The sequence below is a fragment of the Halichoeres trimaculatus genome, unplaced genomic scaffold (assembly GCF_033239565.1).
Source record: "Halichoeres trimaculatus isolate MK-OKI-2021-1 unplaced genomic scaffold, fHalTri1.1 fHalTri1_scaffold_9, whole genome shotgun sequence".
Classification (NCBI taxonomy): domain Eukaryota; kingdom Metazoa; phylum Chordata; class Actinopteri; order Labriformes; family Labridae; genus Halichoeres; species Halichoeres trimaculatus.
Genome location: NW_027437188.1, coordinates 28,710,322 through 28,733,253, shown reverse-complemented (window position 1 = coordinate 28,733,253; position 22,932 = coordinate 28,710,322). Strand labels below are relative to the sequence as shown.

At 39.3% G+C, this 22,932-nt stretch overlaps 1 protein-coding gene across 3 annotated transcripts in view; it reads left to right on the top strand.

Annotated features, from left to right (window-relative positions):
- The window catches only part of robo1 (roundabout, axon guidance receptor, homolog 1 (Drosophila)), a 265,137-nt gene that overhangs the window by 83,841 nt on the left and 158,364 nt on the right, over positions 1-22,932 (top strand). For 2 of the 3 annotated variants that reach the window (XM_074678930.1, XM_074678933.1), the window contains one exon: positions 19,014-19,103. The exons of the other annotated variant lie outside the window; for it this stretch is intronic. In XM_074678930.1, the coding sequence (XP_074535031.1) occupies positions 19,014-19,103 (90 nt within the window). The remainder of the gene's footprint in view (positions 1-19,013; positions 19,104-22,932) is intronic. 3 annotated transcript variants of the gene reach the window in all.

Here is a 22,932-nt window from a genome sequence, read left to right as displayed (position 1 = left end):
GAAAGCCTGATTGCACTTTGTATCAAAGAGCCAATCACAGAGAAGACGAAATGCTGCATGTCTTCCATCTATGCTCCTTGTTTACTGTGTCGCGTTTTTCTTCTTTGTTGGATTTATTTGCAGGGTAAACTGTGTTTCGTTCCTACGGTGTCACGCTATTGTTCAACAGCTGCAGCTTTTGGCATCTGGCTTACACGCCGCCTACCACGAGAGGGCACAGTTTGCTGTGGAAATGCAAATGGGACAGGCTTAACTGTACCAAACAGTGCCAAACCGTACTGAAACGAACCAGACTGCTTGGCGGAAATGCAGCTTTTGTTACTCTTTGTTTTATTGGTGCAGATTCTGGTTGCAGCTTCTGCTGTTTCCTGTTTTTTTTTTTTTTTTTCTGTACATCCTTGTTGCTGCGAAGACTTTTAGGTAGCTTAAACGAGTGAAGATGGCTTCGTTGTGCTTAAACTTGAGCAACATTTTTCCCCTCTTATAACTGCATCATTTTTATTATGAATTGCAAATATCTTATCCTCTAAAACTGTGATAAACATCTTCATAGGTGATGCCATTATTTCTACTCCTTTGTTTAGTTATTGCTGCCACTTTTTTTTCTCTACATGTTATTTAATGGTTTAACTTTTATCAGTTAGTTTTGGAATAAAGTCCATTAGGAGACACAGTTGTCAGTGTTTGCTAAGGGGAAGCCAATGAGGAATCATGCTAACCAGCACAGTTGTGAATCATTTAATGGTTGTTCTTGAGGTGTATCTACTCTCGGTGTTGTGAAATTTTGGGCACGTTAAAGTGACCTGGTTAAGCTTCTTATGAGAAAGTTATGAAGAATTGTGCATATTTAAATGTCTGTACTTTTTCTGGCAAACAATATAGTGCTAAAAGTTCAATATATGAGACTTTAAGGAAGTAAACATGGAAAATAATTGTTTCTCCTCTGATAGAACAAAAGATGTCAAGGTTTCTTGAAATGCTCTGTTGTTCAAAACAAAAAGAAAATCAGTACATTTCACAGAAGCAGAATTAAAACATACAGTTGTGACAGAATGAGTTCAATTTAAAGTCCACTTTGTCAGCTCTTTCATTACCGTCTGTAACTGATGAGACAGCCTCTCTTTTGCTCTCTTCAAATACATACTTCAGGGCACTTGGACATAAATGCGTGCGACTAGTGAAGGCAGTCTGTCTGGCTGACAGAAGCGAAGCCTTCCATCCAACCACAGCAAAGACAGGCGGAGCTGTTTACCATCCCTTTCTGAAATCTGCTGGGGCCTCTGTTTTTCCTTTGCTTCACTGATGAAGTGGTAATTACAGGAGAGGCCTCACACCTCCTGAGAGCTCAACATCTTACACGCGAAACACTCCAGTGTTATGCTGTCTCAGACACATTTTGGTCACGCCATTGACCAGAGGACATGATGTCTGAGAGTTGCTGCTGCTTTGTTAAATTGGAGCAGGGAAACTTCTGCTGTGACTGCTGCTCGGACCTATTTGATGTGATCACAGATGGCAAATCTATACAAATTTAATGTAGGATTATTTTTGACTGTGGAGGAAAACTTAGGAGTAGCATCAGTGGCTATGATTTTATTTGAAGGGTTGTAAACATATTTTATACCTTCTTTAATAATCCATGGGAGGATGGAATCTTTTCAAGTAATTGAGAAAAAACAAAAACATATTTCCTCCCACAGAATATTTGTGGAAATCTGCTTAATGACTCTTCCAATTCAGTGTGTCTGCTTGGCTTCCTTAGTGGCAGATCTGCACCAGTGTTAGCAGAATCCAGCTGTCAGTGGTCGGTGTTCCACAGTTGAAGCTGAGACGTTCTTTGCATCAGCATCCCCCCATCGCTGACGCAGCATTTACACACATCATTTCCTCCCAACAATCCCCAGCTCTGTCCACCAGCATCAGCACAGCCTCGATGGAAATCCGTTCCTCATAAAACACTAGTTAACTGCTTGTGTTTTGCATCTGTGAGGGGATATATGAGACATCTGTTTCCACAACACCAACAGGAGGGAGATTTTCTTTGGGTTTGAAGTTAATGTTGGTTGGCTTTGCTGAAAGAACTGAAGAATCCAAGGTTAAGTATAGATTACACTAGTCGCAGTAAATTGAGCTTCATTCTCACCATATGTGGCGGTCTCACATGTGACTGCAGAAAATAACACTTTGAGTTATTCCAATTTCAACAGACCCATAAAGAAGAACTGTGTTATTTCTGTTCTAACATTTAAGAAGTTACTAAAAATATCTTGTAAAATAACATGCTACTTTTTCATTCTCTAACATTGTGAGATAAAGTACTAACTGATTAATTACCTCCTGTAGTGGCTGTAGTAAAAAAAAAAAAAAAAAAAAAAAAACTTGGCCAAAATTTAAGTTAAAACAGCACATGCAATGGTCAGTTTTCAGCTTTCAACAGCAGTGAACATAAGTACTACAACTACTGCTAACATCACCTTTTGTAAATTCTGAACAATATGATAAGAAATGGTTTGATTCATGGCTAATGATGAGGGAAAAAAAGGACAATTAAACAATAAATAAATAAATGAATAGAAACTGGTTAAATGTTAAAACTAGCTGCCACCACTTAGCTGTGGAATTAGGGTTTTGGGGACTATGTAGCTTTAAACAGCGAAATTATTCCTAGCTAGCTAACATTAGTCTCTCATGTGGTTCAAAATCACTGTAAAATAAAAAAAAAAAATGGATGTCATCTTACTCAGCTCGAAGTGAGGTCGCCACAAAAACTGCTCCTCCTGGTGACTGGCTGCAGTATAGGTCAAAAAAAAAAAGTCTTTCTAGTCATTCCAGATGGGCTGTAGTCAAACTTAAAAACAATTAATACACCGTGTAGAAATGTTTCTCATATAGGGTTGTTGTGGTGGTTTGAAGATATAATTTGGCTGCCTTGTATTCAAGTCCTCTTTTTTCTGTAAATTTTTTTAAATTAGTTATATGAAGTTAAAAACAAGGTTTTAAGTTATTTTTAATGACGATTGACAGCTGCTGTTTTTTGTGTATTTTTTTTTTCGGGGATTGTAAAATATGTTGGGGGGTAGACTCAAGAAGTGATTAGACTCTCGATAAAAAAAAAAAAGCATATATTTTGTTTGTTTGTTTGTTTGTTTGTCCCCGGCTCCACTCAGATTCTCCCACAATCCCTCACAGTCTTTATTGCCCAGACTCCGGCTGCACAACTGCTTCAATGGCTGAGCCTGTGAAGGAGGTATTTTGGCTTTAAAGCAGTACAATGGTAAATGACGAAGCCACGCTGTCCACTCTATATACTGTCTATGGTAAAAATAGTATTAGCCATACCTTCCGTGTTGAGTACTACCGAACTATAAAAATGGCCTTTGGCCACTGCATAGGTAATGATGATAACTAACTAAAGCAAAAATAACTAGAAATTGGTTTAATGTGGATGAAAGTTGCTGTTATTGAGCTGAAGGCTTACGGTAATGTTGTTTTGAGGGCTAAGTAGTAGCTTAAAATCGCCAAGTCATTCCCAGCTACTGTTAGTTAGCTCATTAGTTAGCTCATTGTCGCATTAGCCAAAGTATGACTTTTCTGTTGAGTTCTACAGCACTAAATGTAATAAAATCTTTCAGCCAGTCTAGGTAATGATAATAACTTACCGAAAAAGTGTAGCTAGAGACTATTTGAATGTAGAAGCTAGCTGCTATCACTACGCTGGGAAATATTGGCATAAATCAGATTATAATTTTCATGTTGAGTTTTGTAGCATTACAGAACTGAAATAAAAGCTCTCATCCACTGCCTAGCGAGTGATACACTTGTTAGTGGCTAACTGCTAAGGATAGCTTCAGTTTGAGCATAGCTAATGAAACAGTGACAACTTTGGCCCGGCACACCAAATTTAACTTGATAATTGTTTTTCAATCAGTAATCTATCAGACAATATTTAAAAGATTAAACAAGTAAGAGCTGTTGAAAATGGACCACTTAAACCCTTGAGTTTAGCATCTTGACACAGCAGCCTCTGCTCCCTTAGCGTGACACCACAGTCTGATTCTGGTCAATTGTCATGCTATAATGTGATTCAACCCTGAAATGCCAAGCAACAAATAAACTGCTGACTTTTATGAGAGCAGCGTGAGCAGCAGAACAATAGGGAATCACCAACAGTTAGTGACTCAGTGAGAGGCCAGCTGAGGCTGTGGCACTAATCAGCGCTAATGAAGACTGGCAGTGGAGCCACACGCCATAAAACCTAAAATGAACCCTTCTAATTAATTTTCTAATTGCAAATCTGGATTGAGACAAGGTCGGTGTTATTGTACTGAACGGTCTCTTTGTAGCTTCACTTTGAAAAGACTGCAAGAGAAATACAACTAGCTATTATCATGATTGGCACAAATTTGATCATTGTTCCGCTGCGTTTACTTTAATTTTTAAATCATGTTAACACATTATTCAGTGCACTGATGGTCTAACAGCTTCTTTTCTAATGTTGGAAACAGAACTTCTCAACATTCAGAAAGCAGAAAGATAAAAGTAAAAGCTCAGAAATAGTCTCACACCACATGAAGGCACTATTGGACATATTACCACCAGATGTCTGACACTGTGGGTTTGGTTTCCCCCTTTGTGGCCCCTCTCAAACGCTTGAATGTACCAAAAATGTTGTTGGTGTCTCGTATGATTTACAATGCTTCAGATTTACCGCAGTAAAAACTGAACATTCAGCTCTGCATTTTTACATTCTCAACTTTCAAGGACAAAATGACACCTTCCTTTAAAATAAAAATCCACTCCTTTAAATATTTTTTTTCTTCAGTGTCAAAGCTCAACACAAGCAGATGGTAATGTAATACACTTCACTGTAGCACATCAGTCCATAACCTCGCTGTGATCCAGAAAGTCACCTGCCACTAATAAATCTGGCTGATTTCGTGAGCTGGAGGGGTGGCAAGAGGGAGGCCCTGACAGGAGGTGTGGAGGGTTGCACTTTGTCTTTTGTTGCATTTTTTAGGCTTTTTTCGGGATTTACGATCTGCTTCTCACAGCCTCTGGCCTCGGCGTTCCCATGTGTCATGTGACACCGCGGCTTTGGCTCTGAGAAGATTGCTGCAGGGTTGGGTTGGAAGGACTAAACGTTGGAAAATCATTGATATTTTATGACCTCATACGGTTATATTTGCAATCATATAGGCTGGATTCATTTATGATAAACACTAGATTTGATGAAACTATACTTCAGTGCTATGTATAACATTAACAATCTTTAAAAAGGTGTTAAATGGTAATTTCAACATAAATTGCTCATATCCATATATTTCCTTAAACATGCTCGCATATGACTCATTCTGCATCTCTCTGCTTGCAGAAATCTGGTGTCAACACTTTATAATCACTTTCTTGTTTTGGTGATTGTCATCATAAAGCAGTAGCTTTATAAATGCGCTGACTGATATATATCCTTTGGAATTATTTGTGTTAATCTCTCTGACACAGCTTTGAAAATGAGTTAGGGCGTATGTGTAATGAAATATTATGAATCACTTTATAACCTGTAATTATGTCGTCATCAGAACCAGCCCCCTGGCGGGATATCAGGTGCAAACAAGCTTTGATTTAATGGAATGACAGTTGGATGGATTGCAATGGAGGATGTTGTTTTAAGGGAGGTCATTTTGTCAATCATGCACAATAAGATTCAGTCGTTTTTCTACCTGTGAGGTATGTTTAGGTTGATATCTTTCATCAGAATATTTAAACATTTTCAAAAAAATGTCTCTTTACAACTTTACAACTGTTTTTCTGACTTCCACGAGGAAACGTGCACAGCATAACCTGTGTGAGAGCAGACAGGGAGTTCTCAGGCTGTAAATCTCAAACCAGCTTCAGACTGAACTTGCCTTAGGTGAAATACATTACATTTCCTTCACCCCAAGCCTCTTTCTGCTCTACTTCATAATGAATTAAATTTCTGAATAAGCTAACACATCATTCATGTCTATTTTAGGGCTGTCCCAGGAGTCATAATAGCTTTCTTAATCAACGGATATGACCAAGAATGTCTCTAATCTGAGCTAGCTAACTCACAACTTCTCTTACATTCCTCTGCAGTGAGTTAGCAGATGTATGAAACACTGATCCTGGAGTTTCTGGACTCTAAGTGATAACACAAAATATGTGTAAGTGTGTCACACATTTGAGAAGTGTCTGAGTATTCCCTATCTGGTGTCACGCAGAGAAAAATCAAAGCCACGCCACAGGCTAGCTGTCACTTCATCCTTGCTCCAGGCTGTAAACTCCTGTAAGTCACAACAACAAAGAAAGAGGAATGTTTGTCATGTTAGCCCGCAGATTTAGACCACCTCCATAGTCCCCTTGTGGTCTCCCAAACTGTTTTTCACTTCTAAAGACTCTTCTTGTGCTACCTAAGCTGCCACTATTGATCTGGCTGTCTGCAGAGATTGTTGTTTTCTTTTCAGTTGTTGTCAGAAACTGGCTGCACGCCTGCAATGTTCTCACCACACATCTTCTCAGGGCCTCGCCTCCATCTCCTCTAATCACAGAGAGACATATTGAGAGCACAAGTTGGTTTATCTGCACTCTCTCATTGGGCTGTGAATAGTTAGCGAGCGCTCCGGTGAATTAGCATACACATGTTTCTCAGTGACAAGCATCAATGCATGTTGGAATGATGCGTGTGTGTGTGTGTGTGTGTGTGTGTGTGTGTGTGTGTGTGTGTGTGTGTGTGTGTGTGTGTGTGTGTGTGTGTGTGTGTGTGTGTGGCACAGAGAGAGGCCCTGAGAGAGTGAGATAGTGCCTGCTGTGTGTTCAGTTTGCCTGACTTCAGATCAGATGGATGCTGAACTGTGACTGAAGCAATCAGACAGAAAAATGAGGAGAATCATTATGTTTAAGCCGTTACTGAAGCACTGTGTGCAGAGATGATGTTTGCATGTTTCTAAAGATGAACCAGGAAAAAAAAGTCTTTGATCTTTACCAACTTTGATCTCGTCTAGAATTTCTCTACAACTATCGGGTGAATATTACAGTGGATGAATTTGATTAACTTTGGCGCAGTTATGACTTTGACTTTTTTGTTGCACTCTGCCTTGATCTCAGGTTAACTTAGTTTTAAATGGAGCTTGCTGTTGCCGCCTTGATCTATTATGTTGTTTTTGACCTGATCACACTTTAAAAAAGGCTTTTGAATCTTAATAAGACTGGTACTTGGTTAAAGGTATTAATCCTGCAATGATGTGGACCTTTTGGTTCAGATGAACACACTCTGAGGCTGTGTTCATTCGTTAAAGGATATTTCTAAAAACAGATTTTCTTTCTCTCTCTTTTCTGTCAACATCATAGCTGTTGTGAAATATTTCTCGGTCCATAAGAAAATGCAGACCAGCCTGCATAAACATATCAGACCAATAGGTGGTGAGAATGTTTATGTCAAAACACCCCAAGAATTTTTGACTATTGAAAATTGAAAGAAGGAATTTTTCTGCACATATATCAAGTGAGTGAGTGGAGGGTTAACTGTATACAGTTTTGTGCCAACTATGTAAAATGCTGCAAATTAAAAACTTGTTGTATAGATTGATGATAAACAACATGTTTTTCAGTGGCACACAGTGGTGGCAAAAATTGGAACAACACCTGACAGATCTGAAGGTACCTGTCTTTTTTGCCTCCAAGCATGTTCATAAAAACATGAAGGTTGTTGCTCTGAGCACAACAAAAATCAGAAGATGTCAGTCCCTATGTTGTTATTTACTTTTAACTTTAATATTTGTTGTTTTCACCTTTGGCAGCAGTTACAACAACTCTGCAAGAATTTTAACACTAATGTTGACACTAAGGGTGGGACAAAAAAATAATAATCAACACATATATGGGATTTTTTTTGTTTGACAATATCAAAATTGGGATTCTTTAAAAAAAAAATAATTCAAATTATTCATTTCAGTCTTTGTTTATAAACTGGATTGGAAAAAGTTACCACTTTTCTCCTGCAGAGGGTGAAAAGTTTCTCTCTGACTCAAGTGATTTACTCTGTGGACATTATCGTCATCATTTAACTTTTTTTATTCGGTCTGGTGTTTAAAAAGCAAACTAAAAATTGAAAATAAAATCTCAGATAACTACAAACCGTAATTTAAATTGAATGGGCACCCCAAAAATTGTAATAGAATCAAATTGCCAGCCAATCCTTTTTTTAGTGTTCTTTCTTTGAATGAGAAAAACTACCTAAATCTCCCTATTTTGGCTCTGTTTTATGGTACATAGAACCATAGAACATTAGTATTTTAATGGCCAGTTCAATAAAAACAACTGAAACCTCTTGAATATGGCAAGTGTTGTAATTATTTTGGCCACCACTGTATGCTGTTAAACCAAGCAGTAATGAACAGGTGAAAAAAATCAGTAGCCTGCAATCTTGGCCACTGCACTATGTATAGATAAACTGCCATGCTAGCCAGTAAACAGCCTCAACTTTTGGTTTTGCTGTCCACAAGTCAACAACAGAACAGTCTTTTTGTGTCTTCAGCATGGGCGGTTTAAAAAAAAAAAAAAAAAAAACATTATGTGTGGCTGAGCCAATGATATATGCTTTAATTACCATCAAAGCTGTTACAGACAGTCCTATTGGCCTTTACTCTGCTCTCATATATACAAAAAAAAATGTTAGAGGAAAAACAGTACATGCTGCAGATTAGTTTGTTTAAAATGTAAAAGTTTACATTTTTAAAAGTTCAAAAATTGACAGTGCAGCAGTAAGCTAACTCTAGGATTTAGCCGAACTACAACTAATCAGAGCTTTCCAGAGCAGCTTACATGCTGCAGATTTTTCTTGATGGGTTTCAAGTAACCAAGTAAACTCATAATTAAGTGATGAAAGAAGAGGAAGAAATGCAAAAGAAAACACACTGGTTTCAGAATTGTGGGAAAAAAATGGTATAGTCATTAAGTCTCAGGCACAATCAGCTTAAGAAGAAAGAACCTGGGAAAAAGGAAAATATGGGAATAAATATTTGTGCAGACAGATCCTTCAACAGCAGCTCTATTGTCTCTCTGTTTTTAAAGCAGAGGTCAGGAAAAGCACTAGCATGAAGCAATAATTGCCCGTCAGTGGAGCTACTCTACAAACACTGGAAAACCAAGGTGCATTCAGTATTTGCTCCTTTGTTTTGACCAAAACACAGCTTGAGAGAAGAAAGAGATTATAAGGTGTGCCTGGTGTGAGCTGAGAGCTGGGTGTCATCAAATCATCACATCAAAGACTGTAGAGGTTATACATCACTGCTGGATGTTTTCCTCTCTCTCCATCTCTAATTAAAAACTCCCTGAATTCCCCTTGGCTCATACTTTAATGGCACAAACAGCTCGGGGGGATTTGACAGGAACTTTGTCAGGCACTGAGGGCACAGGTGAACTTGGGATAATAAATAACTATCAAGCCTTTACATCCGCCGAAGACATAATTAACATGATGTTTCTACAGCCTTACAAGGGCGGTTTAATTCTGCATATTACTACAGCGACGTCACAAACTTCTCCGTGAGCCAGGGTCAAGTGGTTGTGGTTGTGTTTGCTCGTTGGAAAATGCTGTAATACATCTCATTTGAGTATAAAAGAGCAATTTTCCCAGCCTGTAAAGTCAGACTGAGTCAATGAAGCAGCTTCAGAATATGTTGCTGGGAGGGATGACGGATTAGAGGCTCGATTTTTGGTCTCTGAGCCTGGGAAAGAATTGTTCCCATTAACATATTGATGGAATTTTCAAAGATTATACTGAAAACATGTGTGGATTCAGTTTGAGGGCAATTTCCCTTTTCCATCTTTGACTCTTTGCATGTTTGTGTTTGAACCACATGGGTCTGATTAAATCCAAGAGCAGGGAAAGGTAGCATCACTGTAGTTTGTCATCAATGTGTCACAGCCTTGAAATAAGATCAAAATTATCTGCTCTGCTTGACGTCTTCACTCTTCTTGTATTCATAAGCATATGGTGTAGCTTGTATTTTCTCCTTTTTCTTCTCAGTAGTAGTGAAAAGGATAAAGATATTTCAGTACAGAGAGCAAAAGAAAGTATCAGAAAATCGTTCAAATTGCCCTCTAATGCAAAGATGTCTCGTTGTATATAAGTGGATTTCAGCTTTCTCTACTTTCGAAGGAGCAGGATTCTATATTGAGAAGTCATTAAACGTCACTTGTCTGCCGGCTACAGTGATAAAGATGTTGACAACCTGCGTATGAGTCGTGACCATGAGCTGCAGACTCCAGATCAGAGCGATATAAAGCAAGCATTCAGACGCCGTTCACCTTGGCTACAGCACTTAAAGTCCTTGAAAGACCTCTTTTTTTCTCACCTACTGTAAGAAAAGCATCTCAGCCTCTCTCTTTTTCCCTGTTCTCTTTTTTTCATTCTGTCTCATGGGCAGGAAAAAGTACTCTTGTGTCATGAAGATGGACATGTGGGCTTTTGCCAGCTGGGAGGATGCTTGCATCAGCTCCACAGGGAAGTCAGAGCAAGTTCAGACTCCTCGCTGGCTTTGAACTTACTTGACATTAGTAAACAAAGCTGAGAGGAAGAGTTTCATGTAGGAATAATACCAAGTCTTACATAATGAAAAGGCGTGAGAAATGAGATATCTGTTGAAAGTTAAGACCCTTTGTATGAGTGAACTTGGAAAAAAAAAGAGACGTTGCTGTGAGCTGCTGGGTTAGCTCCTTCTGTAGAAGTGACCGTGAAGTATTGAACACACTTCAAGCCAATCAACTTTATTTGTCCTGGATCTGTCTCAGTGTTTTTCTTCCTGCGGTTGGTTGCAGATGCCCTCCAAGCAAATCCATCAGCAAGTGAATTGGCACATCTCTCCTTGACATTTTCAGTTTCATTTATTTAACCACAATAAGCCACTCACAGACGAGTCACATTCCAGCTTTATAACATGATGTTCATGAGTTTACTGTGGATTCTGTTACCAGAGAAACATTGTTTAGAATGAGATACAGCACACACCCAGCGAGCATACCATTGAACTCTTGAATGCATCCGTTCAATCACAAACTACTGAGTGAGATCACAATGTGTTTGCTGTTACACTGATGTTTCCTCCAGCTGGAGCTCTGAGCGGAGTAACCGTGGCTGTTGGGGACATTAAAGGCTTGTGTGGAAAATATCTGCAAAATCAGTTGCTAACGTTAGCTTAAATGGTCTTTTTACTGCCGTTAACCCATGGGGAGCTAATATAATTATGATTACTGCAGTTTGTCACTGGCTTGCACCTTAAATAGCTGTTGAAAGCATAATAGCAGTGTGAGCATTTTTGGGACTGGGATTTAATCTAATTATTCCCTCTTCTGCTCACTTCTTTTTTTAGTCCAAAAAATACTCGAAAAATGACTCTAATTTTTAAGTATACTTGAACTAATCAGAAAATAGGCTGATAATCCGTCAAAAAAAGTATATAATCCTCTACAAATCAAGTTAGAGACAGTAATTAAGCAGACTGTTTCATGGCCATATCATGAACAGGGCTTGGCCATGTGACCTAAAATACATACAGTAATGATATGTATCATCATACACACATTTTCCCTCTCATGTGATTTATAGTATGGTCTATAGCTTTAGCCTGGAGTTAAAGCTATCATTTAGCAATTAATATACTTTACAGAGGTTGTGGAGGCAGACGTTCATACATGATGAAATGTTAAAAGCAAATCGGTCAGCAGAGTTGATGCCAAATGGCGTGCGAGTATTTAGTGTGTCATTTGCTCCACTTTCTCGCGACAGCTGCAGCACAGCTCAGTGATTTGTGACTCTGTTTTTGTGAATATTGCAAATCCAGTGCATTTCATGTCTGGGAAGTGAGGCCTGAGCACACCCAGGGTTCTGTCTTTGAAATATCATCTCTACACTCAGCTTACTTGTACTTTTTCTCAACAGTGATTATCGTATCTTCTTTTATATTAAGTCATTGGATTTTGTGAACGATAACCCCAATGTGACAAAGATTCTGATACATCTTGAATTCTTTTTGCTCCTTCTGGCACACCGTAGTTGAGTTCAAACAGCATCTGCTTGCTTCCTGCTACCACTTTGATGACTAACAAGAACACTACTATGATTTTTGACTCAGCTGACAAGTCAAAAGTAAAGTTCACCTTTTATCAGATTTATAGTATCACTGAAATACTTTGAGTGTCAGCTTCTTTCTCCAAGCTAAACATAAACATACAGCCAATCAGACTGGATTCACTCTGTTTCTGTCTCATATGCTTTCAGTTTAGACTCACAAGCATATAAGCATGTACAAATGAAAACAGCTGAATCAACTTGTGTTGACACTTATGATTCACATTTCAGAGCTAGAGAAATTTTAGCATCACAGTTTCTTATTTTGCAAGATATTTGCAAAAATATCCTTGCATCTGTTTCAAAAATGCTGAATGATTAACACTTAAAACTCAGCAGTTAATTGGGATTCAAAGATGCAATTTTTATCTTTAACTCTTAAAAACAGGAGCTACACTCTTAACTTCAATCAAGAGCTAAAGCTAAAGATCGCTTTAGCTGTTAGACTTACTTGATGTTAAAGCTCCTTTTAAAAGTTTTTGTTAGTTATGAAACAGGCTGAAATGACTGATACCTCTACATAACTCACAAAAGCACAAGCACTAGCACAAGCAACCACTAGTTTGAAGAGAGACAGTTTCTATCTTGTAAATTTTAACACCTGAATGCACTGCTGCAGGGTAGGTGTCAAACAAAGTGATGAACTGTGTGCTGTAACATCCTTTTCCCACATTTTTCACTGCAACAGTTAACCATGAGTGAAATATTTGACTTTCAAAATCCAAAACAAAAATTTCAAAACAGAAAACACTACTAACACAGGGGTCACCAAAACTAATACAATCTGACGGTTCCTTTAAGGTTCAGCACAAACATTGTTTGACTTAGCCTGACATTAAACTGGAAAAAGGGAAAGCAGTTACAGTGATCCTCTACAAGCATCGCAAAGCCTGCTAATATACTTATTTTCATCTCTTTTATTTAATGTGTGTAAAAAAAAATATATAGATCAACTTGAGACATATGCCTGTTTTATGTTTTTTATGTTGTGTTCATATGAGCTGACATGCTGACACACATCGTATGTAGTTCATTTCTAGACTTCGTTCTTTAACGCTTTGTGCTGAAGTGTGTCTGCAGGCCGCCGAAGATTTACTTTAGTGATAGATAATTTAAAAGTCAAAGAGAAAAAAAAGCACTCATCCACTTTTACTTTGTCCTTTCTTTTTCTCCGCAGCAGTAAAAGCTCACTGAGTGTGTGTGTGTATTATCTCCAGGCCTGATTAAAACTCCATTAGTCATGCAGAAAACAAAGAATGTGTAATCAAAATGGAAATTAGTGTAATGGTGCTGTGGAAACAGATGAAGCGGACAGACCGGCTTCTGCTGAGACAGACTTTTTTCACAAGACTGTTTTTCTTCTTTTGTGTCTTCAGTAATAGTGAAGAGTTTTGAATCTGGGCTGTAAATGAGGAAGTTACAGTTCAAATTTTCTCATGTGTTATATTTTAAAGATTTGGGACTTGCTTTAAATGTCCAACATGCAAAATAATAAGTTTGAGTAAAGGAAGAGAAATCCTGCTTGTGTTTTCCCACAATTAGCTCTTTTCTTGCTGGTCCACATTTCTCAAAAAGTAAACAGATGATAAGGGAGAACATTCCCCAAGAAAACTGTTGAATCATTGAAGTTTCTCGAGGTCATGTTCTAAAACTGTACCGCCTCTCTGATCAGCCTGTGTGAAGGAACTTGTCCTACAGCAAACAATCAGTCAGTCCTGTTAACAAGCCCTGGAGTCTGACTCCCCAACTCATCATTTTCAGGCCATCCATCACTTCTACAGGCTGCTAGGGGCTGCTGGGGCCTGCCAATACATGACAAGATAACAATGAAACAACAGATACTTCAGCTCCTGCATCCTCGTCTATTAGGAGCTCCCAGCGTTTGTCACACCAAACAAGCTCCGCTGCAAGGCAATAAGTTAGACATCAGGTTTATTGTTATGTCAGGTTTTACAGGTAGTTAAATACTGATTGGTACACAGAGCCAGAGGGTGACACTGGAATGAAACCTCAGCTACAGCCAGATGGAGTCCTCAAACTGCAGTGCTGGACAAGGTAGTTAGGTGCTACTTTTTATATATAATTTATCTAAAATCTAAAAGCTAACCTGAAGCTTACCTCAAGAGAAACTGCAACTAAGCTAGTGTGACCAAGCGTCCTCTTTTGCCCGGACATGTCCACTTTTTACGTCCTGTCCGGGGTGTCCGGGCGGGTTTAATAAATTCACGAAAATGTCCGGTGTTCACTGTTTTTCATAGGACCATTACGTGCGTCCGTAAATTGACCGGCGCTTGCAAACAATACTATGATGCGCGTCACTTACCGAGAGGCTGCCTTGTGGGCAGGTCTGCTCTGCGCGTGCACACACACATAGAGAGTGAGAGGATCAGAGAGTAGGCGAGAGAGAGAGAGAGAGAGAGAGAGAGAGAGAGCGAGAGCGAGAGAGACATAGACGGAGAGCGGAGAAGACGGGGATGTTTAGACAGCGGAGCTGAATTGCACGGAAGATGCCTAAGTGTAGGTGCAGCTTCACAAATGAACTGCAAAAAAAAAAATTTCCGACATACCGTCCCGATCGGGACAAGTGGGAGGCGGAGTGAACCATGTGCAAAGCTGGCACATATGTCTCAGTGTCCAACAAAGGTGCTGGAGATTTGAAAGCTCACATGGACACTGAAAAACATTAAAAAGCTGTGCGAGGTGAGAGTTTTTCTGCAAAGTTGACTGAGTTCTTTGTTAGACCTGGGCAAACAGAGGTTGCTGTAAATGCAGCGGAGGGTGCAATGGCATTTCATATTGTAAAACACCACAACAGCTACAGGTCCATGGATTGCACCAGTGCCTTGCTAAAAAAAGACATTTCCTGACTCTGACATTGCTAAAAAGTTTAGTAGTGTTCGCACCAAGACTGAAGCCATTGTCAATGGTGTTATTAGGGATGGGTACCTTTCACATTTGAAACGATATGGTACTAATGCCTGGTACCTGGCAATCGGTATCGGTACTCAACGGTACAAATTTTCGGTACTTTTTTGTAGTTATGTGGTAAAAAATATCAATTTCTTTAACAATATTATATATATATATATATATATATATATATATATATATATATATATATATATATATATATATATATATATATATATATATATATATATATATATATATATTTCAATTTAACATATATATCCTTCAGTATATACCCTTGCAATGCTGTGTTCATGTCCATCATGGAAAATCGACTATTCTTTCACTTCCTCACAGTCACAAGGATGTGTTCAGGTACCTAAACGTGGTACCTTTTGATTTTACATGAATCGGTACTCGGTACTTTTGACAGAATTTGGCCAGTACCTTTTGAAGTACCTGATTCGGTACCCATCCCTAGGTGTTATAGCCCCCCATTCTGTTGAAGTCACTCATGAAGCACTCAAAAAAATCTAGTACTGTGGTATTTCCACAGACGGGAGTAGCCACGGGGCAGTGAAAATATTAAGAATATAAGAAGCCTGTCTGAATTTGTGCCTCGAGGCCAGTGCCGTTGTCCTCTTTTTTGGAAATCAAAATATGGTCACCCTAACTAAGCTATAACAAAAGTTGCTTAGCTTAGCATTTTTATACCCAGCATTTTTTTCTGTTATCCATAAAACAATAGTTTTTGACATGTACAACTGTGCTTTTAGATTGAAGTTATTTAACTGATAAGCTAGCATCCTCCTTGGACTTTGGACTTTTGGGTGTGACACCAAAAACTTCTCCTGTCTGTTTCTCTTTATCCCCCAGCTCTCCCCTCATCCAAAATTCTCAACTTTCAACCTGTTACTTCATTTTTGGTCCGCACCTACCCTCCTATATGTACTGTGCCATATCTGGCTGTTGACAGGTTACTACGGCTAGCAAAGTGTATTCGTGATAGTTAGCTCAAAGTCTTTGGTTGCGTTGAAGAATTTTGGAGTCAGTGCACATGTCTCTGTCCAGAAAGCTTGTCTAAAAGCAGATATTTCGTAGACTTAGGATGTAATTGTAAAGGATCCGGATTTGCCCAAGGTAGATGTGTAAGGTGGTGCTTTTAGGTGCTTTTAGGCCGCAGCAGAAAGCTATGCTGCAGTGAAACTTTGTGGGAAAAAAAGGATCCTAAAACAGCTAACTTTCTGAAAAGCCATTTTGTTTCAACAACATTAAAACTAAAACCTAGCCACTGTAAAATACAGATTAACTATTAACATTCGTGTTACCCAACACCACCAGATTCTAAGAGACAAAATGAAAACAAAGCCAAAAGCTTGTGTCTCTGAAGAGGACTCAGGGGCCAGGGCTTCTATTAAGGCGCCTATGAGTACTGACCAAAGAAGAGGCAGGGCCCTCTTTTGTATTATTTAGCGAGCAGTCAGTTATCTGCACATGTGCTCTGCTAATTAGCCAAAAGGGAAACTGGAGTGCCGTGTTGGGGGTAGAAAGGGTGGGTAGTGACACAATATTGAGGTCCAGACTTTGTATCCTCAGACTGAGGGGGCCAGCTGGGTGCACCACCTGTTAATGACCTCTGAAGTGGACTCTAATTGGACCTCTGACTGTGGACCACCCAGGGGAACAGACATATGAAGAAGATACATTAAATAAAGCCTGAGGGAAAAAAACATAAACATACATGGTTAAGAATTGTATGCTATTAGTTATATCTATACAAAGTTACTTTTAAAACAGTTTTTTCAGGGATAAGAGCTTTTCAGGTCATGAGAAAATGAAGTACTAACATGTTTAATTTATTTGAATAATGTGACCATTGTTTATTTATTTAAATTATTACCCTTTTATTAACAGGGAGCACCAAAATTAGCCATGATGGAGGTTCTTAAAGCTGCTTTCAGTCATCTTCCTAACCAAGTATTATCTTCCCTTCCTTCTTATCGTCTTTGTCCACTGATGATGACCATAGGCAGAGAAAGCTTTTTATAAGCTGATAGAAATTGTTTCTTTGTGTCTTTAAAATGAATCCTGAAGTGGTGATTTTGAGTATTTTGGGTTAGCTGAAGTATCAAATTGATGGGTAAATATTTGAGTCAGTTAACATTTGTTGTTAAGAAACTGAAACTAAAGCCCTTTGTCTTCCACATAGTTCTAAGTTGACTTTGTAGGGTTTTCACAGGACATGGTTACAATGGAGCTTTGATTCTAAAAAAAAAAAAAAAAAAAATATCTCAGCAGTCAAGCCAAGAGTGAACTTAAGTGAAATTCATAAAGGCTGATAATGAAACTTTAAATCAGTCCACCTACACTGCGAGACATCACACAGCTTTTGGATCTAATTTGCTTTGTACATAGTTCTAAGCGGACGTATGTTTGCATTTTGCATGAAGTATTACAAAGAGTCCTCTTCCCTGTTTTGATCCTTGTTCCACCCTGTAATTTCTGTCAGTGCCATGGTACTTTTCTTGTCTAAAGCTGGACTTGTGCTTAATTTGTCTGTTTTGAACAGATTAAAAACACGAAAACACTGCCACATCTTAGAGGTGTCACGCTCTATGTGTCAGACAGTACTTCAGACTCAGCTTGATGTCTGTTTCTTCACTTCATGCATGTTTTCATCTTGTGTGTTATGTGTACCATCCAGCTCTATTTATGTGTATGACAGAGAAACCTACGTGGTTCATTCTGTGTGACTCAGACGCTCTGCTCTCCTGTAGTGTTGTCAGTCAGACGCAGCTTTTCAGATAAACTTGAAGTGCATGATGATAGTCTTCACCCAGTGTGATGTCCTTGACTGTCACTTTAATTGCAACACTACAGAAGCAGCAGGATGTGATCACTATGTTTTTAATGTCTTTTTTGTGTCTAAATCTGTTGAAAAGTGGGATTTGAGGCTGAAAAGTCTGTGTGGATTTTTTTTCTGTTTGTTCCCTGAATGTGGGAGTGGTGAATGAAATGACGGGTCGCCCTCTTCTTCACACTCCGGTGATCTAAAGCACCCTCCAATGAACGATTCCGTCTGCCCGTCTGCTATTTATCAGAAGTGATGCCAGATCTCATTGAGGAAACAGATACTTCCGACAGACTGTCGCTCAGTTAGCTCAAAGGGGTTGGATGCTCTTTGATTAAGATTCCTCTTACCTCCCCGGCCCAAATTAACCCCCTGTCAGCAGGCCACAAAGAGAACAAGCACAGCTAGGTCTGATTTATTCCACACGGAGCCATCATGAGGGCACAGTTGGTCTCCCGTCTCCCCCCATAAGCCATGCACATCCCAGCCCTCTTGGCCTCTCATTCCCCCCTCTTCTGTCCCGCCCTCACACCTCCTGTCACACACTCAACCTGTCACTCCAGAAAAAGACACATGCACAAAAAGACAGGCCCAAATCAAAAGGAGCTGATTAGCAATTAATGGTGCATCATTGTATTTGCATCAGGACCGTTCATGTGCATGCAGATTGGCAGTGTCAATCATGCAGAGTGTCCCCTTGGCCCCTCCCTTTGTCCAGACCATGTGCTCCCTTTGGGGTGCAGCCACTTATTGATACAGGAGAGATGATTCTGTTTAGCACATGAGACACTCAAGCCTTACATGGGACGACTGAACAGTCTGCTACTGAGACGAGACGTTATTTTGATGGATCTTTACCCGACTAATGATTGACACATTCATCAAATGATCACTTTGTTTCCATCAGACTCATTTTTGGATCATACACAACTGTTCAGATTCTTGATGCAATGTTTGGATTTTGCACTCGAAGATGGACTCTTCTTTGTGTGTTCATGCTCTGCGTGTGCCCAGGATGCAGAGGGCTGCAGGTTTGGACCGTGGGTAGGGGGGAAAGTGGGCAGAATGTGTCTGGGTTCTCAGTCCCTGTGGTGTTATTGTTGACAGAGGCCGGAGTCGCTCAGGATGGAACAAGCCAAGGAGCAACACCAGCTCCCACCACTGAGCATGAGGATGACAACTCTCTGGGCTACACAGGTACTGCTGACATTTCCCATGATTCTTAGAGTGTCCGAACTTTAATACATTACCCCTGGAAGTTTCTGAGTTGACCTTAGAGGTTGTGAGGTATGTTGTTAGTTATCTTACATGAAACTGGAAGATGTGTTCAGACTTTACTTAAAAATAGTTCTTCTTGTGATAATTCATCACATGCAGCTTGATCTACTTGTTCAACATGGACTTCACAATGACACTTGGGACTGCTTTGAGTTTGGTAAAATTCAGGCACCAGATCTACTTTTTGAAGCCCCGCACTGCAAAAATTTTAATCTTTGCGAGTTTATTTCTCTTATTTCAAGTCAAAAACATCTTATTAGACTTTATCTCAGACTCATTCACATCACACATACGTCTCAACATATCCGCCAATACTGAAAATGTACAACACTTTTTTTTTTTTTAATTACAGATTATTTTGATTACAAGAAATCAATTATGAAAGTTTGGCTCTTACTGCATTAACAGATGTTTCAATTCATCACCAACTATTCAGACCTTACATTGATGCGTCTCAAAATTGGATGTTCATGCGCACTTGTCTCATGAATGATGATAAGAGTAAATATATTTTGATATTTTAGTCTCCACATACAACAAATAATCTTTATTTGTCCACAATGATGTAACTAACTTTGGCCAATAAGACAGACCCCAATTACAGACTGAAAACAGAGACAATAAGTTGATTAAGAGAAATAAATCTATGATCAAATGGACCCCGGAGAGGCTGGGAAATTTAGGTTACATTTTCTACCTTTTAATTTTAGAGTTTAGTAATTGAATTGCTTCTGGGACATATAATAAACATACCATGCTAAGATTTGAGATTTCATCAGTTTCTTTTCTTTGTTTTGTTTGTTTTTGTTTTTGTTTTTTGGCTGTAACCTCTTAAAATCCAGCCTCCAAATATATGGACATTGGATTTCTGCCTCTCAGACCCATGATACTTTATTTTTTTAAACTTTGACCTATTAGCCAATTTAGGCACACTGCCCACATCATCTTTTGGTGATATCACAGCATTGCACCCATTTTAGTAAAAAAAGTAACATGTTCAAGATCAATAACACTTTAACGAACAACTAGTAGAGAACTCATGACACAAATAACCAATCTTTCCGCACAAAGACCAAGTTTAGTAATTATACTTATTGGGTCTCACTTATCCCAAATAGCAAGGTGAATTAAAAATTGCACAGCAGACAAAAGCTTGGGTGTTATGTGGTTAAAGTAATGCCTATATTAATTAAAAAAAAAAAAAAAAAAAAAAAAAAAAAGAAGAAGAAGAAGAAAAAGCAGTTTGGCATGACAAGCATAGATAATGAGTGTTAAAAACACTTCATGTCTAAATTATTGAGCAACTCCTGACTGCCAGATAAAATTCCCATATCTGTTGACCCATCCATTGCCCCGATCAGCCATCTCTGCTGGACTAACCTTTACCACAAACACATTCTGGCACACTTTTTCTAATCTACTGACCTAATACCCAGTCAAAATGATCTGTAGAATAAAAGAAAAAGAGGCTAGAGTACGAAGCTACCTTCCAGCGTCATGTGTTGACATGTTGAGCCACTAATCCAGCTGCCATGTTTGATTGTCAGGTTTGTCCTGCCAGGAATACAAACAGTTTTAAGCTAATGAAAGACACCTACAGCTGAAAAGTCTTTGGACAATAGAAGTTTTTTTAGTTTCTGGGTCCTGAAAGAGGGAAATTGTGTGGAAATTAGATACACAGGAACACTCTGACTGAATCAGTCCAAACAGTCAGTGTCTCCTTAGACTGCAGAGCTCTGTGAAGAAGAGCTGTGAGTGGGTCCCCATCAGAGGGGAAGACTCCCACACAGGAGCACACACACAGAGAATTGTGATGACACATGTGTTTTGGTTATGGGTTTTTGGGGGCTCAGTGGGAGGGTAAAATTGTTCTTGATGTGATGTCACAGCGAGGAGACTTACCTCCCAAGACGATCAACTGGACCTCACACAGCTCAGGAAATCTTGTGCAGAAATGGAAATCTAAATTACCTGCCAAACTGCTGTGAGGGTCATCTCTATGTGCTACAGTTTGGCAGCTCTGGACTTTTTTTTGCTTGAAATTCAAGAAATCACCTAAAAAACATGCAATTATAACTGGTATCACACTGTGCTTTTTTTTATCGGTGACGCCAGGACACTTCAATAGTGCCAGTCAAGACAAGTACTGTTGCAGAAATCTTGGAATATAGTTAACATGAAGTCCCTGTTTTCAAAGAGCGAGCATACTTTGAATAAAGGTTTCAAGAGGGATCATGTCATATCTGCCTCACTGCATCTGGGTTCATCTTTAGGATGATGAATCTGTCGGGTGGACAGCGCCAAGAGTTCATCTTTAATCTGGCCATTTAATCCCATCTGTGCATGAAAAGGAAGGAAATTGATCTGGCCCAGTCAGTGAATTGGAAATGAGACTAATGTGTCCTAATACCTCAGTCTGCCACTGATAGGGCAAAGTGGGCGACTGCCAAAGATTCCATTTTCAGGGAGCGTGACTCGCTGTGTGAGGATAATCTTGACAGCTGCTAGCTGTAGCTCAGTAAAGTGGAGTGCACCTTGAAGTGTTTGGTTGAAGGATCCTTTGAGTGCCAGCTTGCGTTTAATTGTTTAGTGAAGTCTGAGGTTCAGGGTAAGATTTCCTGTTTATCTGATGTCACTCTTAAATGTGATATTGAGGCAGATGAGTGTCTATCAGTGAGACTGAAGTTGTAATCTGAACCTTTTTCTTACATCAGATAAAACTGAAAACATCTGGCACAGTGTGAACCAATGAGACGCTAATGTTTCTTCTGGTCATCACCTGGGATTAGTTCAGTCTCGTGTGAATTTTATAAGGAACCACATGCTAACCTGAAGTTCACAATCCATTAAAAGTGTTTTTTATTGGTCCCCTGAGACATCGACTCGCAGCCAGCTCCAAATTGTTTCCCGATATCAAAGAGCTTTGCTCAAAACTTCACATTCATAATAAATGAGACTGACCTGTGTGAAGACAGAGAATTGGAGAGGCGTAAAAAACTCCAGCACTTTGCCAGTCCACACACACGCACATGCACGCACAAACACACACAGCTCTTTGGTTCCTCTACCTGGACATGAAAGGCTGAGCGTGACTTCAGAGAGCACATCAAAACTCATATCCTGCCTCTCTCCGCTGACGGCTACCATTGTGTTTGTGTCAGATCACAAAGGAAGACGACCTCAGAGAGCCGCTCTATTTGTCAGGTTATGGAAATAAAAATAGGAAGGAAATTGAAGGTTGCTACACTGTTGTCACTGATTGGCTTCAGGATAGACGAGTCCAGACTGTAATATTGAGTTTTATTCTTTTCTCAAAGTGTTTGCCCCTGAACCCTTTACAATAAAGCATTGACTGTACAGACCGAGGTACAGACGGGTCATGGGAGAAAAAGGTGAGTGTTTGAGAGCTGTATAGTGAAGGAGGAGAATATTCTCGCTTAGTCAGAAAGATTAAAGGTGTGGTATTGGAGTTACCATCAGAATACTGGAGTACGATAACAGCTAATGATAAAGACACAAACAGTGCACTCTTGTTTGGATCGCTTTTTATAGATCTGTAGCTTACAGCTCTTTGACATGGTACTGACTTTCTGTTTTGATGTCCTTTTTTAAGAGAAAAGCTTTAATTAGATGATTCACTTGTAAATCCAACATGCTGGGAGATGAGAGGCAAACAGCAGGTAGATTAAACATTCATCAGACTGCTGCAGGTATCATGGTGACTAACTTGCAGCTGATGAGACTATTG